Source organism: Molothrus aeneus, chromosome 5, assembly GCF_037042795.1.
Source record: "Molothrus aeneus isolate 106 chromosome 5, BPBGC_Maene_1.0, whole genome shotgun sequence".
Lineage (NCBI taxonomy): Eukaryota > Metazoa > Chordata > Aves > Passeriformes > Icteridae > Molothrus > Molothrus aeneus.
Window position 1 is genome coordinate 58,393,727 of NC_089650.1, and position 21,348 is coordinate 58,415,074.

At 37.3% G+C, this 21,348-nt stretch overlaps 1 protein-coding gene across 11 annotated transcripts in view; it reads right to left on the reverse strand.

The window, feature by feature from the left end:
* The window catches only part of MAGI2 (membrane associated guanylate kinase, WW and PDZ domain containing 2), a 705,904-nt gene that overhangs the window by 118,142 nt on the left and 566,414 nt on the right, over positions 1–21,348 (reverse strand). For 10 of the 11 annotated variants that reach the window (XM_066550916.1, XM_066550914.1, XM_066550924.1 and 7 more), the window contains one exon: positions 3,904–4,539. The exons of the other annotated variant lie outside the window; for it this stretch is intronic. In XM_066550916.1, the coding sequence (XP_066407013.1) occupies positions 3,904–4,539 (636 nt within the window). The remainder of the gene's footprint in view (positions 1–3,903; positions 4,540–21,348) is intronic. 11 annotated transcript variants of the gene reach the window in all.

Genomic DNA, 21,348 nt, shown 5'->3' on the forward strand with positions numbered 1-21,348 from the left:
GTTCAATTAGTAGAACATGCTAAACCTAGTTTTTGAAGTCCTCATTACTGAATATTGCTATACATAAATTTGCTACATACCACTTTAACCACTAAGTGCTGTTTTTCAGTAGCACAGGACTAATTCAGAATTTATGATCTACATTCAGAAAGACTGATTTTCAAGAGCTCTTCCACACTATTTCAGCAGACTATACTCAATGAAATCTACTGCAGAAGCTGAGGATAAAGTGTAAAGCCTGAAGCAAAGCTGGAAAGGAGTAAATCTCTTTGAGTGTTATTTTCTTTCTCTTATAAGAATTTTTTCCTTTTTTTTTTTTGGTAACAATTTTCCACTAACTTTTCCATTAATTTTAGATTGTGTTATTCAGTGCAAACACCTCTGTCAGCTCATAGTAATCAATGGAAAAAATATGGCTGTTTAGCAAAAACAGATGTAAAGATACTGAACTATTATGGTGCATCTACTTAGCAAAGAACTTTTCCAATAAACAAGAAAAAGACAGTAAGAGCCCTAGCCAGTGCTAGAGAGATTCTTTCCTTTGATAGACAAGTATATTATTTCCATTACCATTTTGTTTTTTAACAAGCAGATACATTGCTAATTCTGCTTTAGAAATCTTAAAATGAGTTGACTGAGCTGTGGGACTTGATCCAGCTGGATTGTACCCCCTGAGAAGTCTCTGTTTGGTGACGGTGAGAGAGATTTTAGTGGCCTCTTCAAATCTGAGTACTGTTTTGAAACATGCAGACCTTTTGTCCTCCATACTCTGGCTGTTGACCTTTTAAGCTTGTAGGACAATGGTTTTTAAAATGCTGTAGCATGCATACTGTGTGCATCCAGTGTGCATCCAAGGGAGTATTTTTTCCAGTGTGAAATACTACTTCCTATAGTGAGAATAAATCTCAGTCAATTTCAATCTGTTTCTTGTCTGCAATGTAGATAAGATGGCTGGATGAGAGAGAAATTAAGTCACTTACAGAAATGGATTTGTGGCATACCTAATGGCACAATTAGGTGTCCACTCAGGCCATATTCATATCAGAGACAGAAACATTACAAGGCAACACAAAAACCTATGCAAAACACAGCCTTCCTCCACAGGCAGGAATAGCCCTTTGGTCTTAATCTTAAAAATGAGACATTAAAGACAGTATGCATAGGGTAATGATGGAAAAGGATGGCATAATTCAAATGTCATTACACATCAAAGATTATAAACTAAAACTTGGATCCATGAGTACTGAGAAAGTATGCCTTGCTTTGCTGATGTCATTGACTAAATATTTGAATCAAAAAAAGTTTCTCTAAATATTTGGTTTTGTATTTAGATTATCTCACATGACCAAATCTTATCACCTGTTTATTATTCATAACATGTTGGATAGACACATACACCTGAATCAGTCATCCCCTACTCCCTTTATAATCAGTCAAGCAGCAAATGTACTTTTGAGATATACTTAGATATACCTGACTTATTTGAAACATCTACAGTGGAATTACATTAATAACATCGTAGAAAAGTCAATTTCTGCACAGGACTATAAAAGGAGACATGATGACCAACACAGACATAATAACTGCATTCTAGGTGCGTAGTTAGTCACAAAAATTCCCTTTTCCTATGAATAGATGAAAAAAAAAAAGAAACAAAACCCTGGTTTTCCTCTTAAAACAGTTCTCATATTTGTGTTAAGATATGATTTAGCCATCTCTTAGGTAGAGTAGGTTTGAGTCATACATTTTTTTTCAGTTATTTTGAATCAAGCAAGAAAAGTGAACTTTTAAAAAATTTTGATTTTTTAGTCTCACAATCTTGAGTTATACTCATTATTTCTGATGTACAAAAATTTATGATAGTAAACTCACATTTGTTCTGTACCATCCCATCAAGTTTAATGACACTGCAGTATTTCCAAACATTTGTTTTAGTCTTGGTAATTGTTCTACCATGAACAAAACACTCTCTTTCTCTACCTTGCTTTCTCTAAAGCATCCAACCACTTCCTGCCCCAGCAGCAGAGGGTTAAATGTTACTGCATTTGGACCTAGGATGCTGTGTCACTGAGGCAGGGGAACGAGCTGTACCTCAGTGTTTGGCCTGAGACAGAGCAGATGGTGCAAATTCACAGTGCCTTTATTGAGCACTGAGCTCAGTGCAGCATCTCCTACCTGCCACAGCCATGTGCAGGAAACAACCACAGCTCAGTTAATGTACCAGAACTTGTGATACTATCATATTGATCCATGTTAAACTATCATGTTTTGATCGTGAATCAATGATCTACGAAGAAAATTTTCCTCAGAGAGAGCAATTATCCTCTAGAGCTTGAGTATGTTGCTGCTTCAGGTTTTTTTTGCTACTGTCCTATACTCCTTGCTGAAATATCTGTTTTGTTGTCTATTATTACTCAGGCTTGTTCAGCATGCTGGATTTCACACTCCACTTCTCTCTGAAGACTGGTGTTCTAAATTGTTTTCCTCTAGAGGGTGATTATCCTGTCTTTTTCAAAATAAAATTCCACCTTTTTGGGGTTACATTAACACTTCTAATTCTCCCAATGCTCTTTTTTGGCTATGAAATGCTTCCTAATTTGTCAACTTAATAAAAAAATATTGCTTTCTCCATTGTTCAAGATTCTTAATGGTCATTAAGGACAACCAGCTTTAATACCAGTGAATACAACAATTAACTTTCTACAAGTCCATATACTATAGTGAGTCTAATTAAATTATCATCCTAATTTGGTTTCATTCCAAAGAAATATCAGATTCTGTCTCTTGTAAACAATTCTTTTATATATATATATATACCTGAAAAATACTTTATTGACTATGTGCCATTATTGATTATGTGACTATAGATCTCCTATAATCACCTGAAGTTTGCTACTTCTGCAATTTGATATAATGATACTATATTCCTTATTCTAAGGATTTTTAGGTATTGTAATGATAAACATTTGGCATATGCAAACACTAAAGCTTCACTTCCCAGTTTCTATTCTTCAGAAGGAAAGTAGTTGGTATTTTTGCATCTTTGTGCATAGAATCCTTTTTCTTTTGAAGCACAGTACATTAAGTGACATATGGATGCCTTTAGAGAAAAAAAAAAGATTTTTAATTAAAAAAATCCAATCATTATTTACTTCAGGTAATAATAATTAGGATGGATGCTCACCTCAAACCACCAAAGAAATTTTGTTTGGCTAAAATAATAAAAGCTATGAAATCCCTGTCAAGTTTTTAACTCTTTTTCTGTTCTTATTGCTTCTTTATGGATGTCTTGGCTCTCCCTTCCAATGGTGAACATTCAAACTTACTGTGTCAGGCTGGTGAGAAAAAATGAGTTGCTAAAAGCTATTTTTTTAAAATCACAGAAATATATACCATGGATCTCTGTTACCAGGAAAGAAAATAACCCCAACAACTGTTGTACAAAATTTTTACAATGAATGAAAAGGAGGCAAAATAACTTAGGAAAACCAGTAACCTTGTAAAGGGCAAATAAATTGCTCTGAGTTTGATCTACATTAATGAGTCAATACATACAACTATATCTAAAGCTTGCAGCACTGCTTTTGGGACTACATGAGTTTGCTGCAGACACCACACAAACTATTATGGGGTGAAAGGTCTGGAACTGGCTTAGCTTTACCCTTATACAGAGATGGGACCATTGACACTCAAAACACATAAAGGAATGTACAACAAACTGTAAGATTTTGCCTAGGATACTTAATTACAGACACACTTTTCCAGAACCAATGGTGTTACTTCCCACAACATGGAAATTAATTTCCAATCTAGCAAACAAGGATGTAGTGAGTATATGTTTGTCTTTATGGTTTAGAACCTTTTACACACATTTTTGTAATTGTACAGACTTTCCAAACTTACCTCCTCTATGGATAATCAAAGAAGTTTCACTTCCAACAGGACATTCTTTAAGTATATCCACTACTTCTGCATGGCTCAGGTTCTGTACATTCTGCTGGTTGATCTCAACAATGAGGTCACCTTCACACAAACCAGGACATCCCTGAATGTCTAGAATTTGCTTCACCCTCTGTCCTGTAGGACTGTCTGCTATAGTGAAGCCAAAGCCCTGGGCCCCTTTCACAATGGTTAAGGTCATGAGTTCAGCTTGGGTGGCCCCAGAAGAAGCCATTGATACATTATCATCATGGGCAGGTGGTGGGAATGTGCTATCAAGCTGACTATCTGCTGGAATGGAGTGCAAGGAGTGTGGTGGTCGATCTGTTACGTCTGGAACAGACTGAGAAGTCCTAGAAATGTATTCCAAATAAGTTTCATAGTTATGTCTTCCATTTACCACTACCGGAGGCCTCTCCATTACTGCAAGGGGTGGCACCATGCTGTTGGCAGGATCTTCAGGATCAAAGGGCAAAGGGTATCCACGACATAGCACCAAGTTGACACTCTGACCAATAGGAACAGACTGGAAGAGTTTGACTACATCTGCGTGAGTATGTCCAAGGACACAAACTTCATTAATATAGACAATCACATCACCTAGAACGAGAAGAACAAACAGTGACAACATGAGACAACTTCAATTGCTGCATATGCAGTACATTTTTTTTTAAATGAGATAGAAGCCTACTAAAAAAAAATATGATAAATTCAATCAACATACTGACTCATATAGGAGAGACAAAAAAGTAAATTTTGTCTGGCAGTAAATGTAATACAAAGACACAATGACAATACCAGTTATTTTCTGTGTAAGTTCACAGATGGAAAATTTAGATGGATCCAGACATTCACTTTTTCTTGACATTTCCTCCCTATTTTTCCAACTCCTTTCAGTGCAGTCTCTATAGATTACTTTTTTAATAAGATAAAATGAACGATTATTTGGAGACTGTGTTGTCAAAAAATACCAATGTTTGGTGAAGAGTAAAAGAAAAAAAAAAAGTAAGTATTCCTGGACTTCAGAATCAATGAATACCAATTCAAGACTGTGTATGCATGTGCATAAGGAAACAGTTTTTGCACTGATCATGATATTGACACTTTCCTGTTAAAAGTGATTACTTGCCATCAGCTATTCAGAACTGCTACTGTCATTTCCTATTCTAGGCATGAAGTATCTCTCTTACATAATATAGAGATGTTTCACGGCATTTTGTTGTAGCCATAAGGCTCAAGGACAATGACACAACAAATTTTTTTGGTAGGTTCAATAGCTTCACATTAGAAAAATCTAGGCAAATAGATGAAAATCAATTTAATATTTTCACCTAAGCAGCTGGTCAAATAAACCCAAAGATATGACCTTTACCTTCAAATCTTGTCTCATGTATAACAGACCTACCAGTCTGAGCATATGGAAGCAGAATTCTTTAAGTCAACAGGCTATTTATGGATCTCCATATTGCCCATGCACCAACCATCTACTGTTATTAAAATTCTCAGAAATAAGTTCAAGATTCTTCTTGGTGTTAGAATAGATCTATATATTTATAGCCATAAATAATTTTTTAAGTACTGTTAAGGCACATATTAAAATAAAAATGAGTTATCAGTGCAAACAATATTCAGAATAGTTTGATGACCCACATTCAGTTTTCACTTTCATAAAAAAGTTTACACCTTTATAGAAAAAGAAAAGGATATTTGGTTGGAGAACTCTAGAAGTTAAAGTATTTTTCTAAGTGAAGACTGTCTTATTATCCTATTATTAATCACCAGGATACTATGAGATGTCTACAAGGTACACAATTAAAAAATTTACACATCACAACACAAGGCTTTTTAAAGGTATTTGAAAACTCAGCAAGAAAATGAGAATGATTTAGAGAGAATGAGGTGGTTTGGGTGGAATTGCTTCAAGTGTATTTATGTAATTATGTCTTTCAAATACTTCAATCAAAATATCTAATCCAGCAAACAGAGGATAAGAGCATCATCAAGATGCCAATGCAAGGGCTGTTTCTAAGTGAAAGCAAAAGGCAAAGGCTGTTTCTATGTGAAAATGAAATGGTCAATTCCCACATGATCAGTCTGTGTAACAGCCTGACAGTAATTAATTGCATATGCACAAACTGTGATTCAGAGGAAGATTTCTTCAGAGGCTGCCTAGGGAAAAAATGCTAAGGAAGTTTGTTTAAATGATTGTGAGCATTACACACATAAACCTTAGGAGCTGCAAATGCTTTCTTAAATGTGCACCATAAATAGATTCCAAAACAAGCACAAACAGTAATGTCACTTCATAGGCACTGCTGAAAAAGCTCCAATGCTTTTGTCTCAAGCAGCTGAAAATAAAGCCATTTTCAAAAGTCAGAATTTAAAAGAAAATATGCTCCGTACAAATTGCTGTGGCAATGGCTGCAATTCATCATGATTTGCTCATGCCCTGATATAGAAAGATCTTACCTGCATTCTCATCCCTGGCTCCCACATTAGCAGTGTGGCTGACATTGCTCAGGACTGCTTCTGTTAAGCTGAGAGCTCTTCAGTGCATGCTGCTGTTTCAGTAACTATGCTTTAATAGTAACCTTGAGACTTTTTAATCCATGCAGTCTTTATTTCCCTGAGAGCTGGCAATGCAGCTATGTGGTGGGAGGAGACCAATCTGTTTGTTCATCCTCTCTTACAATACATTAGCAGAGTGCAAAATGAAAAATGCAATTTTTGTGTTGGGCGAGTAAATCATTGCCTGTTTTCAGCCCCTCACTTTAAGTATTTGGACAGGATTAGCTAAGATATAAAACTTAAATCAATATGGTTTCTATATATCAGAAAATTACATAAACTAGTTGACATTATATAGAGCTGTAGTGAAAAGAAATCAGCTTTTGCAAAAGGAGTGCAGTCAGGAAACATACACGCCAAGTAGTCCCTTTCCCCAGTCACTAAACAGGCAAAACTGAGCACTAGAAGACCTTGGGTAAGAACTTCTTCAAATAACAACCTTCCATTATCCCTCACAGGCCAGCAGAAAATCCTTCAGCATTTCCTGAATCAATATCTTTAAAGCTCTTTGTTGTTTCTGAGGTATGACATGGATAGCATGGCTGGGCAGATGCTGAAGCTGTAACTCAGGCACAGTGGGGCTGTTTGGGACCCACCTGCCGTATTGTCACATGGAGAATGGACAGTGTGATAAACACAAGGGCATGAGTTACTAAATTCAGCTCCAAGAAAGAAGTTACAGTGGGGCTGCAGTGGGGAGAAACAGTTTCAGATCATGAGAAAGGAAGGAGTGAAAAAGGGGTTAATTTCAGAAATCTCTCAACTGTACTTTCTCCAAACCTAACTCATTTTTCCAGGCTGAGAGTTCCTCATTGCTGACACAGAGAGAAGTACTCAGCATTTGGTAGGAAGAGAGAGATAAGAGCATTACAGAGCCAGTGCCATGCTAATGCAAAGTTCAAAACCTGCCTTCTTTAGGAAACCTCCCTTAAAGGTTCCTGTAGCATCTTTTCTGCCTGTTCTCCTCTTCTGCTTCTAATAATAATGGGTGCATATGGACAAGCATAATAGTGATCCACTTTATATCTCCTGTCTGATTTTCTGAGCAAGCCATAGTCTGCCTCCAGAAATCACAGTTTCACAGTGAGTGGGTATCTTTGAAGTTATGCAGAACATTTATATTAAGCATCAAACTTTGCCTGACTTTTAGAATTAAATTTGCTAAAATGACTGGAGCTTGCTTACAGCTTGCTGATTGAGCTAGGCAGGGATCTCTAGAGGTCAGAGTGTCCAAACCCTGCTCAACCAGAATCCCTTAGAACCAGTTGCCCAGGATCATGTCCAGGTGGCTTTTGAAAACCTTCAAGGGGGTAGACTTCACATCTTCTCTGGGCAACCTGTGTCAGTGCTCAATCACCCTCCCAGCAGGAAAGTGTTTTCTGATGTTCAAAGGGAACCTTCTGTTCACTCAAACACTGTTTGAGTGTTTCCCATTGCCTCTTTTCTTGCCACTGGAAAGAATTTGGCTCCAGCTTCTTCGTACAGGTATTTATGTGAATTGATAAAATCCCTCTGAGCCTTCTCTTCTCCAGGGTGAACATCCTCTCTGTCAGGCACTCTCCAGTTTCATCTTCCTCACTAGCCTGTACAAACTGTGCTCATGCCACCCCAAACTCATCTTACTTGAGAATGTTCAGGGATGAGGGAGCCCAGAAGGGCTGATCTGATCTGTGGGGAAGGCATCTGAATCAGACTCTCTAGATGAACTGGCAGGTTTGATAGACACCCAGTAGACAACAGATACCGTGGCCTACCTCTCAAAAATCTACACTGCCACAAAAACAGAATCTTCAATGTCTAAATTCAGCACTAACTTGAAGAATCTTAAAGAATACTGACAGCAAGAAAATTTGTCAAATTGTCCTAAAGTTACCTCAGATTTAGTTAAGGCTCTTGCATTTAACTGAAAAATTTAGGAAAATGGGTCTGGAGGGGACTCCCGGGATGTCTGAACCTAGTCCTCTATTATCAGATACAACACAGTATGTTACACTTGATGAAATTTTATGTCTTCTTCACAGAAAAAAACATGAACTCCCATAATATTTCATATATTTAACTAGCTGGTTTTGCTTATTAAAGTCTGCTGATCATTACTTATTGTCATGTAATGTTAATTGACTCAGTGCCTGAATATTTGATTAGAGGTTCCATTTTGTTACTTATGTATTTCAAAGCAAAAACCAGATCTGTACTGTCATTATCTTTAGTTGGATTAGTAACTGGTGAAGAAATTTCTGAGCTTCAACATCTTTTAATGACAGATTCTGTTTTACATTTGTCTCTAAAATAATGTTTCAGAATTAAATCTGACACCCTGGGGATTTTCCACAAGCTTTAAATCTGAAAAAAAAAAACCAACCTTTTTCATGCTTGAAGTGCTTGATCCAAACAGAATTTGTTTTATTGATATAACTTGTTTAATCACAAATTATCTTATATTTTCAGGCAATGCTACCAGCTCTATTTACCTCCTTTCTGAAGAACCTGTACTATTCAGTTTACTCCAGTTATTGTTTTTGATAGGTTTTTGTTACCCCTGGGTTCTCTGTGTAAATATCTTGTAGGTAAAGTTTGTCCATTTTCTTACCTATGTTCCCACTATTTGTATACAAATATTTTGCCTATTTCTTCTAGTTATGCTTCTTGTACACTTAGATTTCTGGCTGTACTTCAGTGAATTTAATTGCCTACTAGACTGTCATTCTCATTATTAATTAGAATTCACTAAATTTTGAAGTATGAATGCAAAGAAAAAAGTGCAGATCAGATCTTCAACTGAAATTTAGTAGAAATGTCTCCATTCTTTCTGACAGGTTTTTGATCATGCTCTTAGTGCTAGGTTTATGTGCTTAAAATATGACAGAATGCTGTGATTTGGGGTGGAGGCAGCTCTGCTACCCCCCTGCAGCCAGCACAAGCCAATAGCAACAGTGCTAAAACCAGCTCATGGTTTGGCAACTCAGCACAGGACACACCAGCTCTGCAGGACTTGGGCAGCATAATTTTTTGCTGCATTTATAACCCACATAAGCTCTGCTAGCTTCTCCAGTATTATTTATTCCCACTTGCATTTCTCACCCATATAATCTAAATGCTACATATGCATACTTTGCATCACTTTCAGAGCTAGCAATACATGATTACTTCATCGCTGAAGCTTTCCCTTCACCTGCCCACCCACACTCTCTACTGTCATTACCAGATATTTCTGTCACTTCTCAGCAGTGACCTTGTCTTCTCTTTCTGCAGAGTGCTGCAAGATTGCTAGCACTGGAGCCTGTTAATAATGAATTCAGAGCACGTTTCCAGTAGCAAAATATGAAACATGCGGGTAATTTTAATAACAACAGCATGCGATTGATGGTCATGAAAGAAGCAAAGATTTGTAAGAAATGAGCCATTTTCACATTCACACATACACTTACAAGCAGCAGTAGGGAGAACTAGTGTGTGAGGCATCCTTTAGTTAAACAGTAGCAGACAAACTACATTCTGAAACTTTGAAACTCAATTTCCCTCCACTTGCCACAGATGTTAATCCAGTGTGTGAATAAATAATTTCCATTACAAATGGCAAGAAGCATTTTTTTTGGCTGTAAAAGATTCCAGAAAGTTCTGCATAAACAGAAATTCTCTGATTTCTTGTACTCTAACTTGCCACAGAACTCTGTAAAACCTATTTAGCTCTAGCTGCTGAGATCTGATGGCCTGACTTTTATGGGCAAAAGATAAAGCCTAGGGTCCTGTAGCTCATGGTAGCCTGATTAGTCTTAAAATTAAAAAAAAAAAAAAAGAAAAAGAAAAATGCCCTAATTTTGTTAATACTCAGTATAAAATTACCCTTATTTTTAAATAAAAATTTTGGAATTACAACAACTTCTTAAAGGAGATTGCAGTGTGAGTTGACTATTGCCTATTAGTACTGAAATAATTTAAATACCTGCCAAGAAAATACTTAGTTCTTCTAAAGAGGAACATTAGATTAACTGCTAAAACATATCAAAAAGGCAACCTGGGGAGAAGTACATGCATTCAATAACTCAATAACTACAGCTGCTGATGAAAAGAACTAAATTTAAAACTGACCACGTTATTAGCAGCTTTGTAACAACTTTCTCTGATAGACAGTCCTGCAGCAGCCACAGTGAAATGAAAAGAGCTGCTGGGAGACACAATGGGCAGCTGCCTCTGCATTCAGAAATAGCTTCAGGACCACTTGCTGGTATATGAGAACACTAAATAGTCCATTAAAATATCACTGCTCATACTGACATGGAAGACCCATTTCCCAGGCTTCATCACAAACAGAAAGTTTTACTTGTGTTTGACAGATAACCACTCTCCACAGTTCCTTCTTTCACTCACTGAACTCAGGGAACTGAGGTTCAGTGGGAAAAATTATCACATATTATAATAATAAAAGTTATTACCTATTTAATCAATCATTAATGATGATTATTATAATTTATTAGTTCTTTAAATCAGACAAAAAGTCAAGCCAACATGTATTCCTAGGCATTCAAACAGTCAAAACTGGCACAAAATAGGCTTAGATTTTCCTTTTTCTGAAACCTGAACAACAGATATAGATCATCTGTTTGTCAGATTTGGGCCAGTACTTGCACAAACAGCATTGTAGGGGTGATAACTTGGGCTAAAATCTGTTCCCATCACTGGACTTCATCATTCCTATCATGAAGGACTGAGCACTGGCTCTGAACTTTGCTTCAGGGGCCAACACAAATATGTGACACAGACACTTGTCTGCAACTTTACCCAAGACTCAGATCTGTTGAGAGAGCAGGTGCCATTTTTATACAATAAATTTTTTAGAACCCATTTTAATTCTACTGTGACCCAATGCATATGCCTAATTAAAAAGCTGTCTATTCAAAATTGTTGTGCTTTATCAGCATGTATCATGTAATTACGCTCAGGCAGATGTGGATTAGTAGAAAAAACTATTTCCATTTTATTTGTATTTTGCATATAGTGGTAAAAGCTATTTAAATAGAGGCATTTATTTGGGAGAGAAATAAAATACATTCCAGAAAAATCTAAAGACTTTGATTATTTGCTGATCTAGTAAACATGAAACATTGTAGACTAAAAAATGTAAGTAATGCAATAGCAAAAGCATACTTAAATGAATGCTGGTCATAAAGCACTAAAGAGTAGGCAAATTTTCTTCCTAGAAACAGTTTTCACTTCTTCAAGCATCTGAAAGCATAGCATGGATGTTAAAACTGCTACTTTACAAAAATGTAATTACTTAAAAGATGGTAAGTATATTGGAGGCAAGACCACATGAAGAGAAAAAGGTCCAATTTTCAAGGTAGCCTCTTATTTACAAATTATGTAAGCTTGTTCTGTCTAAGCTTTGCTTGCAGGAACTTCTTCTGCATCCTGAAATGCCTGGTGTGAATGAACTGCGTGACAGAGCGTCAGTGGATCTGAAGAGAGAGATAAAAAATGTATGCCACGTTTGCATAGCTATTTGGGATCACTTTGGAAGGTGTCACTGTGTGCAGAGGCTCAGGAAGAAATGAAACCCTTCTTTTTCTTTAGAAAAAGGAGGTCAAAATTTACAACACATTTGCTTTTGTATGCACATTTTATTTCTGCAGGCAGCGCATCACATTTATCTAGGTAATGGCTCCCAGGAGGAGGAAAGTAGCCCAGCCAGCCTCCCAGCAGCCTAAAGGCAGAAGGGCATGGAAAAGCATGATGTAAATACCAAGCTGCCCCTGTGCCCCACTGGGAATCCTGGCCATGTGCCACCTGTCCCTGGTGGAAGACATTTTCAGCAGCACTGTCAACTGCTCCCCATTGCCACTGCTGATTCCTGACAGAAACTGCCAGGAAGGAAAAAGGGAGATGGATGAGGTGAGGAATTAGATGGAGCATTTTTAAAGATGCTGCAGCACAGTGACAAATGCCTTCATATGTTGAAATATAAATATAAATGTTACTGGGAATTTTTAGTAATAGGCAGTCATGTGAACTGAAATGGTTAATAGAGCTATTTTATTTCTTTGAGTAATGCTAGCACCATGAGGACAAGAATAACTAGCCACATACTGAATTAGTAATTTGTGAAAGCAACAGCACATTTTGGACACTTAAAAAATATGTGCAAAGATAGATGAGTAGGATTCATCTCTATTTAAAATCTATAGAGGTACAACTTGAAAATTCATTTCTATTTTAGAGATATTATGGTTTCCAAGGAGATTCCTTGCAACTGCAGTGGGCATTACTGCCAGAAGTGGGTCAGTTTTATAACTGATATCTATTTGGTAAAACTATGATTTTCATAATTGTTTGATCAATACTTTGCTTTTCCTGCTACACTCGCACAGTGCCCATCCAGGTGCCTAATTCCCCAGCTGACTCTCTGAGACCAGTACAAATCTGATTTGACTATCAGTCAGGTTATTAATTTAATTTAAGGCTAGGAATTACAGCCTTGATTTGTGGATGTTTTGTGTATTCATTGCTCAAGTCCACATTCTGCTGACTGAGATCAGCGTGAGCTGCCAGCAGTCAGTGTCCTTATTTCAGATCCAAACCGTGGATGTGGAGCCAAACACCAGGCACCAAATCTGAAGGTGCTGCTCTGATGTATTGATTAGAGACATTAATCTACAATAATAACAACAACATGTATCCACATTCTTCCCAAAAGAAATGCTTGCTGCTATCCCTGATGCTACCTTTTATGCTAAAAATTCACTACCAAACTTTATGCTGAAGAATCTGACTGATTAACATCTTAATCATGCCATTAGTTGCAATGAAATGTGTGCTCATTCACTGCTTCACCCTAGTTATTGCAGCTTCTCCTGTCAGGCCAAACCAAAAATTCAGAATATATATATATGCACTCCTTGCTGTAGATATATATAAATCCTCAAATCTTGCTCTATCTTTAAAGTAGTCAACTGGGTTTAACAAGGTCAGCACCTTTCAGAGGCAGATATTTCAAAAAAGGTCTGGATTACTACAGATTAATTCTTTTAATCAAAATTAAAGACAGGAAGCATTTTATCAAGCAGAAATTAAATGTATCAAAACATTTCCATCTAAATAAAGGCATTTTTACTGATATTCTACTACATATAAATACCTCAGTGCATTTGAAATGGAGCTATATTTGATTACTGATTCATTAACATATGCTTATACAAATGTACGGCTAATATATAACTAATTTTCTACTCATAAGTTTTATAAAAGTCATTCAAATTTTAGTTTATATGGGCTTATCTTATATATTACCTCTATATTTTATTTCTTTTCTGATAGCAAAATTATCTACAAAAATAATTACCTTAACTTCAGAGAGCTTCTCACATAATTTCTATAACAAAAGATCAACTCAATAGTTTTTCAGGCATGTATGAATATATTACTTGCTTTAAAATTGCATGGTAAAGATAAATAGTTCCTTTAGGTTCTCTAAGGTTTTACAGTATTTTTCCAGGTTAATAGAGGGTAATGTATTATCAAACTGACCTTCCTTCCAAGCAAATGTTGGTTGCCTTAATATCTCTAGAGCCTCTTGCACAGCCAAGCACTCATTTTCAAGGACAATATATTTTTACTCTTTGCAAAACAATTTAACACCTTCACCACTGAGTAATTATACTTTCACTTTCAGCTCATTTCTGAATACTACACTGAGTATAAACTACAAAATTCAGCTTGCATAATATTTTTTTTGTAAGGAGGCAAAATCATTAACACAAGCCCCACCAAGCTCTTCCTTTAAAACTGCTTTAAAACAGACAGAAAACTCCAGCCTTATAATAGTTAGGAAAAGGTCACTTTCTAGCCTTACAGCTTTATGGCTAAGAATCACAGTCCCCTTTTATGAGGATTATCCTATCTCCCACTAGCTGCTCTTCCTCCTTTTATGTCTCATCCACCTTCTCTATTTTGTGTTTTGGTTTCCGAGAGAGAAGAGAATTTTTGGTGATCTAATATGGTTTATAGCACTAAAAAGTCTCAATATTGTTGGAACTTAATTTCCACTATAGTAAATATTTAACCAATTACAACACCATTACAGGGCAAATACTCCATCATTTTCCATTGCATTGTAGGGGTTTAGTTGGATGTTTGGATTCCAGAACTTGCCACAGACTGCTGCAATATGGATACATCAATTGCTGTTCAGTAGTCAAATCTTAGATATTATATATAAAGGGGCATTAACCCTGTAGTGTATGAGAACAACCAAAGCTTCTCCTTTAGCAATGACTTAATTTTCTGGGTGTCTATCCTTATTAATTTTTTAATTAGCTAATGAATAAAAGTAAATTAAAATGTGTTATTATGAATAACTGTGATGCCACATCAGACTATTTGTTCAGACCATGAAAAAGCAGTCTCACACTATGTCTGCCATCTCCCAATGCTCCCTGTGAATCAGCCCATGGTAATTAAAAAGCCTTTCCCAAAATTATCATTGTATCTGACTTTTCCTCAAAAGGCTATCACTTCATGTCATTTGCTTCCACACAATATTTCTATCCTGCTCCTGACAAAGCAGGTGGCACCATCAGTCCTGAGAATGTATTGCTTCTCTGTCCATCAGAAACTGATGGACATTGGAGATGGTAGCCATAGGCTTTGAAGGTGATTCTTGGAAAAGTTCTCTCAAGCATATTATATGCACAACTCTTTGGAAAGCCTGTAAAAATGGTGTGAAGTGGGACAGCCACTCTGTAAACTTCCTTCTAAGAAATGTTGCATGAGCAGTGCACAAAGAAGGGCAAGAATGCCTTGTGTTAATGGATGCAGCACACAGGAGGCAGGGGATGACTAAGGGTGAGCAATGGATGAGTGTGTGTGATGTGGGGCTCGGGAATGGAAGGAGCAGGAGGAATGTGGGACATGAATTCCAGCAGCAGAGTGAGAGAGGAAGCAGAAATTGCTGTGCTTTGTTCTTCCCTGCCTTTAAAAAACCCTAACTCCTGCCTGTCTACGAGCCCTGTCCTGCTTCAGGAAGGCAGAAACAGACTGGAGTTATACTAGTGGATCCTGCTCCAAAAGCTGGTGTTTTTAAATGGAGGGCAATTTACATTGAAACTCCTTTTGCTCTTTCTCCTTCTTATGGCATTTTAAGGATGAAATTATTAATTTTTTAGACTTGTGCATACAAGCAATGCTCACATATAGGCACAACCAGAAAATGGTTTCCAGACAAAAAACAGGCAGGTGTCAACTGCTTATATGTCAACTACAATTCTTAGAAATACAGTTAAATTACACAGTCATTATTTCCAATGGGGATTTTATTCAGAGAAACTCCAGCAACTAAGATCAAACTAAAAAAAATGCAAACAACCTTGGGTATAAAATTGAAAGTATGGCTTCTTGTCTATTTTAGCTCTCTCTGCTTTTACTACGAACTACAAGCTCAGAAAAAACCTCAAGATTGTCTTTGTGAATCACTCAAACCAAAGATGGGGCTGCTGACACTAACAAGAGAGACATCACCATAAATAATACTGTCCTAACAGCAAAGTTAAGCATTGCTGGGTGAATGAATTCAATGTTTGTTTGACCTAGTGAATTTTGATTTCATGGATTTTATGATGATATACCAAAGAGTATACCAGTTTATACCAGTTCAATACAATAAAAAAATCAAGAAGAATAAACCAATTCACAAAATAGAACAAGCTTTTACAATAATTGATAAAAATGTACTGTTATAATTACAAAATAAAATTTGTCCCTAATTTTATTCCTTTAATAGTTGATACATTATGTTTTTTGCATAATTTTGAAACTGACAGTCCTTTAGCTGTTCTCAGCAAGAAAGCCTCAAATTGTTTAGCATTGAGAAATTTTACATACATAAAGATGAACCAATCAATCAATCTATTAAATGTCTAGTGAGCCTGTAATACTGTAAACTTCTTTTGAAACATTTTCAAGGCTTTCAGCATTAAATAGTAAGTAAAATTATAATTAAACACTGTGAAGAAACAAATTCTGAAGAGCTCTATCATTTTATTTTTATTGATATTGAAACTATCCAGTCTTTTCACTCTCCCTCCAAAACCACACATATTTTTATCTGTTATGGCAAAACTATTGTAACAGCACTCCCATCCAAGGAGTAATCTGATTAACTGAGACTGTGGAAGAGGTTTATGAAAAAAAAAAATGATATCATGTTTGTAATGTCCCTATAGCACAATTCCTAGCACTACTTCTATGAATCATTCAATATGCTTGGGATAGCTAGTGTGAATGCTTCTCAGGATGCTTATTTGTTATGTGACAGACACCATAAAAGAGAGGACAGTAACTCTGATATTAGCAGTGACCACATTTTCGTTCTCTGACTTCACTGTCCTCCCAGATTTACTGCAATGAGCTGCAAACGAAATGCTGAATGCCACAGTTCCACCTAGCAAAACTCATCTAAAAGGTACTTTTTGAAAACAAAAGTATGTATTTTCACACTAATTCATATAGCTTCAGCTAGCTTCAAAACCAGTAGTGATTTAGAAGGAGAGTAAGTGGTCCATCTACTCTAAAAACTAGAGACCACGTTCTGGATTCTGAGGCAATCTGGAATTTATAGAACAGCAAGCATAGCTGTTTGTCTGGTGCAGAGCTTCTGATGAGCAGAGGTGGCACATTTTCTTCCAGCTGTGTTCACTTGGGTTTGAAGGCACAGGACAACCTTCACCCTGAGAGAGCAGAGAGCACCTGCCCACATGTCCAGTTTCAGGCTGCTTCTATCAGAAAAAGCCTCATAGCACCAGAGAGCGCTCAAAGCCAGCCTAGCACAAGGGAGTAGTGGAACTGATAGTGTCAATTAAGTGATGGAAATAGAGAAAAAACAAATACTAGCAGCAATGGAAGGAGGAATATAATGATGTGAAGAAATGGTGAGACAAATCCCTCTGACAGTGCCTACTGTCCCCCAAGCTGCCCAAGGCAGCTGGAAGGGCCTTTCTGTATTAGCACAGTCCTTGCCAGTCCATAGATAATCTTACAAAGGGCATGCTCCCCAAACCTACTAATGGCTTTGTCCTGTCATTCAAAAAAATATCATCATTAAAATGAGTAATAGCACACATGAGGTTCAGGTCCAATGGCAAGCCTTCTGCATGCACAGGGAAGAACTATTTGCACATAACAGATGTGCTTCTGTTCCACTGGAGTCTATACAGGTCCTACTTTGGATCAGAACTAAATATTTCCCCAGCTCTCTCTTACCCACTCTTCTTCACCCCACATTTCTTCTACTGAAGGATTCTTACTTGCCCTCCCCCCAGTCATAAAAAGTAGAATGAGTACTTATCTGTATAGTTATTTTTGTGTAGTTAAAGGGAATCTGCAAAAGCAAGACTGTTTAAGATGAATGATAATATATTCCTCTTTTTCCCTTGCACAAATAGAATCCTTTTGGGAAGGATGCTCTTGAGGCATAACAAGGACTTTGAATACCTAAGTAAGACCCAGATGTGCTTAGATACCAACACAACAAGTGAAAGAGATTAAAAACTGTTTCCATTAAAAGAGAAATTAGTTACATGAGCATTCTGCAATTTCCTCAAACCTCTCACTCTCCCAAATTAACAGACAGATGCACTGCCTAAATCAGACACAAAAATACGAGGTGTGCCTTTATCTAATGGAAGGATAATACTGTTGCACTAAATTGACTGAAATGCAAAGATATGAAAGAAAAAGGAATGAAAATTATATGAGCTTAATGTGATTTTTCTCTTTTACACATAAATGGAATATAAGAGAATATCTAACTCCATCACTAATAGCAATAAAATAGTAGGGCCATGAGAAATTGAAATTACTCTGAAGGAGGAGGTTTGATATTTAGCCTGTCCCTAAGCCCTGCTATTGCAGGATGCAAACCAAGGTCACAAAAATGTTGTATCTCACGTAATTTCTAGTATTTGGGAGAAGAACTTGCTGTCACTGCAAGAAAGAGTAAAAATCTTGCTGCAGTCACTTGAAGTGGATGCAATTATACTGTACAGGTATCGTGCATCACTCTGCTTGTCAACTGGACAGGGCTGCTTGCATTGCCATGGGACTGCTGTCAGAAGCTGATTAACCACACTGCCTTTCTCCCTCCAGCCTTGACTCTGAGAGAGGTTGTTTCAAGTGTCTTTTCTGATTTCTATTATGTACTCCAAATTTGGGGTGATCTTCTGGAAAATGATAGATTAAAGGTTGTCTACATTGTCTTGATTGCGTTTGCATTGTGCAAACAGATTTTGATACAATCTTTACTGAGATCACACTTTGTATTTTATTCTTTTCTATAGGGTCTTTGTTCTAGCCCCTCCTTTTCCCCACACTGGGCCTGGCTGTTTCCCACAGCTGTTTTCCAGTTATGTGAGAGAGAGGGAGAGACAGCCAGCCTGATGTAGCTTGCTATGGCCACTGCCAGTACTGCACAACTTGACTGGAGACCCAAATCAGGGAAAGCCTGGCTTTTTCTGCCAGCTCGTGGTAAAGCAAGTTTAACACAGAATTTATACTGGAGAAAAAATAGCAACTGCTTCTGACACACACAGGCAAAATGAGACTAACATCTATGTGTGGTTATATTTTTATGTGGAAAAGATAAAATTCTATATACCTGGGATCAGGCTGATCACACCTAGCTTGGGGTTAGGTAGAAGATTTTTCTCAGTCTGTGGCAATATTTCTGGAATAGGTAAATTAAAAAACCCTCTAAAATTTAGAAATATTGTGATTTTTTTCACTAAATGTTCTTAAGCTCATAATATTTTCAATTTGAATTTTTTTTACTATCTCCCAACATTTTTTGAAAAATATTACTTCCAGTTGACCTGAGATTAGAAGTATTATGCCCTAGAAAACATAATCATTACTCTTGTAGCAAAAAAAGAAAGGATTAAAGTATCACAATGCTGCTTTCAGAACCGAACGGACTATTGAAAGATAGTATTTACAACACTGCACAGTTTAAAATAAAAATCCATCCGCTCAGCATCTTGGCTGGACTGGAATTTTTGGCATAAGCAATTGCTCAAGTATAATTCTTCTTATTATCCCTATTTCCCCAAACAATTCAGAGCTACTTTTTCAACTGTGCTAGAAACAGTTGAATCTCTTATATAATAGTCAACGGCATTTTCTTTTGATGCAATCAAGTTTGGCCTAAAAAAATATACTCTTGTCTGGTATGCAGAAAATAATTGGAACAAGACAAACTAAAGAGATTAAAAAAAAATCTGCCAAAAAATTGAAGTTTTTTTGAACGCTGAGTAAGGATGCTGCCATTGTGACCTGTCTAGAAAATGACCAGAGATGATATGAGTGTTTTCAACTTCTCCCATCTGTGTTAGAAGTACTCCCTCCCATTAAAAGAAAAAAAAAAAAACAACCTTCTAAAGCGATACTAAAAGTACAAACACATAAATGTGATCAATATTTTCACACCATGTGTAGCACTGCTATGTTGCATGACTTTCCTGTGGAATTTGACAGAGGAACCCACCCTCAATCCCACTTGTCAAATAAACAAGGCCGGATACACGTGTGGTTTCCAGTGCCAGTGCCAAGGTCTGACAGGAGGCAGTGTCTACTCTGGATGGATGTGTTCCTCTTAAAGTGCCTGAGGAAAACCTGCCTGAGCACACCAGGCTGCTGTGTGGCACATAAACTTTTGTGGAAGTTTCAGTGCAAGAAAGTCAACCAGACTCCAACAAACAAGTACCAAGAGAATTGGCTGAGGCTCTGCCCAACATCAGGAGAATAATCCTGGTAACCTGCTAGTGAGGGGAGTATAATTAATGCTGCCCCACACATCTACTGTGTCTTTCAGTCCCACACAATGATGCTTCTCCACTTTCCCTTTACACTGTCAAGTTCTCATCATTACCTCAATTTCCACATTTTCATTTCCCACCTCTTTCTGATGCCTTTTTTCAACCATCCCAGTGCAAAAACCCCCTTTTTTTCAGTGCTCTTTCAGCCTTTCACTGTGTTACAGGCTTAGGGCTGACAGCTTCTTCAGAACTGATGGTTCAAAGGCAGATTTCAGGCCAATTATCATGAACTGCTGATAGCCTCGGCTTATTGAGACATGCTATTTTGCTTATGTTAAGGTGGAATAGAGGAGATCACAAATAACAGAGCAGCAGCACAGTTCAACATGCTTCATGATTTTTAGCCCATGAATAAATTCTCAAGGAACACCTATCAAGACAGGGTGTCCAATATTATTTGACTTTTCCCCAGCAGTACTACAGGTGATGCTCAGTATGGCAGAGAAAGTCTCAGTAAATACTGCATACAATGATGCTGATTTTAATGCAGAAGAGATTAGTTTAATACAAAGAATTTTAATTTACTTCCATTTGGAGCTAAAGAAGAAAGCAATACATCAAAAGGAGTGAAACTGCCAGTGTTTAAAAGATCTGTACTCACATCAGTGCTCTCAGACCTTTCTTGCAGAGCTCCTTTCTTCTTTTCCTTAGAACCTTGCCCTCCCCCTCCTGCCTCCTACACACTCACACACGCATAGAAACACCCACTCTCCAGCCATTTCTAGCATGAAATTACTGCCTTTTCTCCCTGCCTCCCTGCAGAACAAAAACAAATTATGTCATCCTCAGCTCCAGCATATCCTATTGCAGTCGGTTTTCTCCCTGTTCTGCACCCAGTCTCGGAGATTGGACCCTCTTCTCCCCTCTCCACCAGCCAGTCACCCCCCAAGGCTGACAGCCAAGACCTAGACACCAAAAATTTGTCTGAGCTCTGCACACAGCCCTCACTTATCTGGGCATGGCAGCAGAGCAGTGTTCAGGG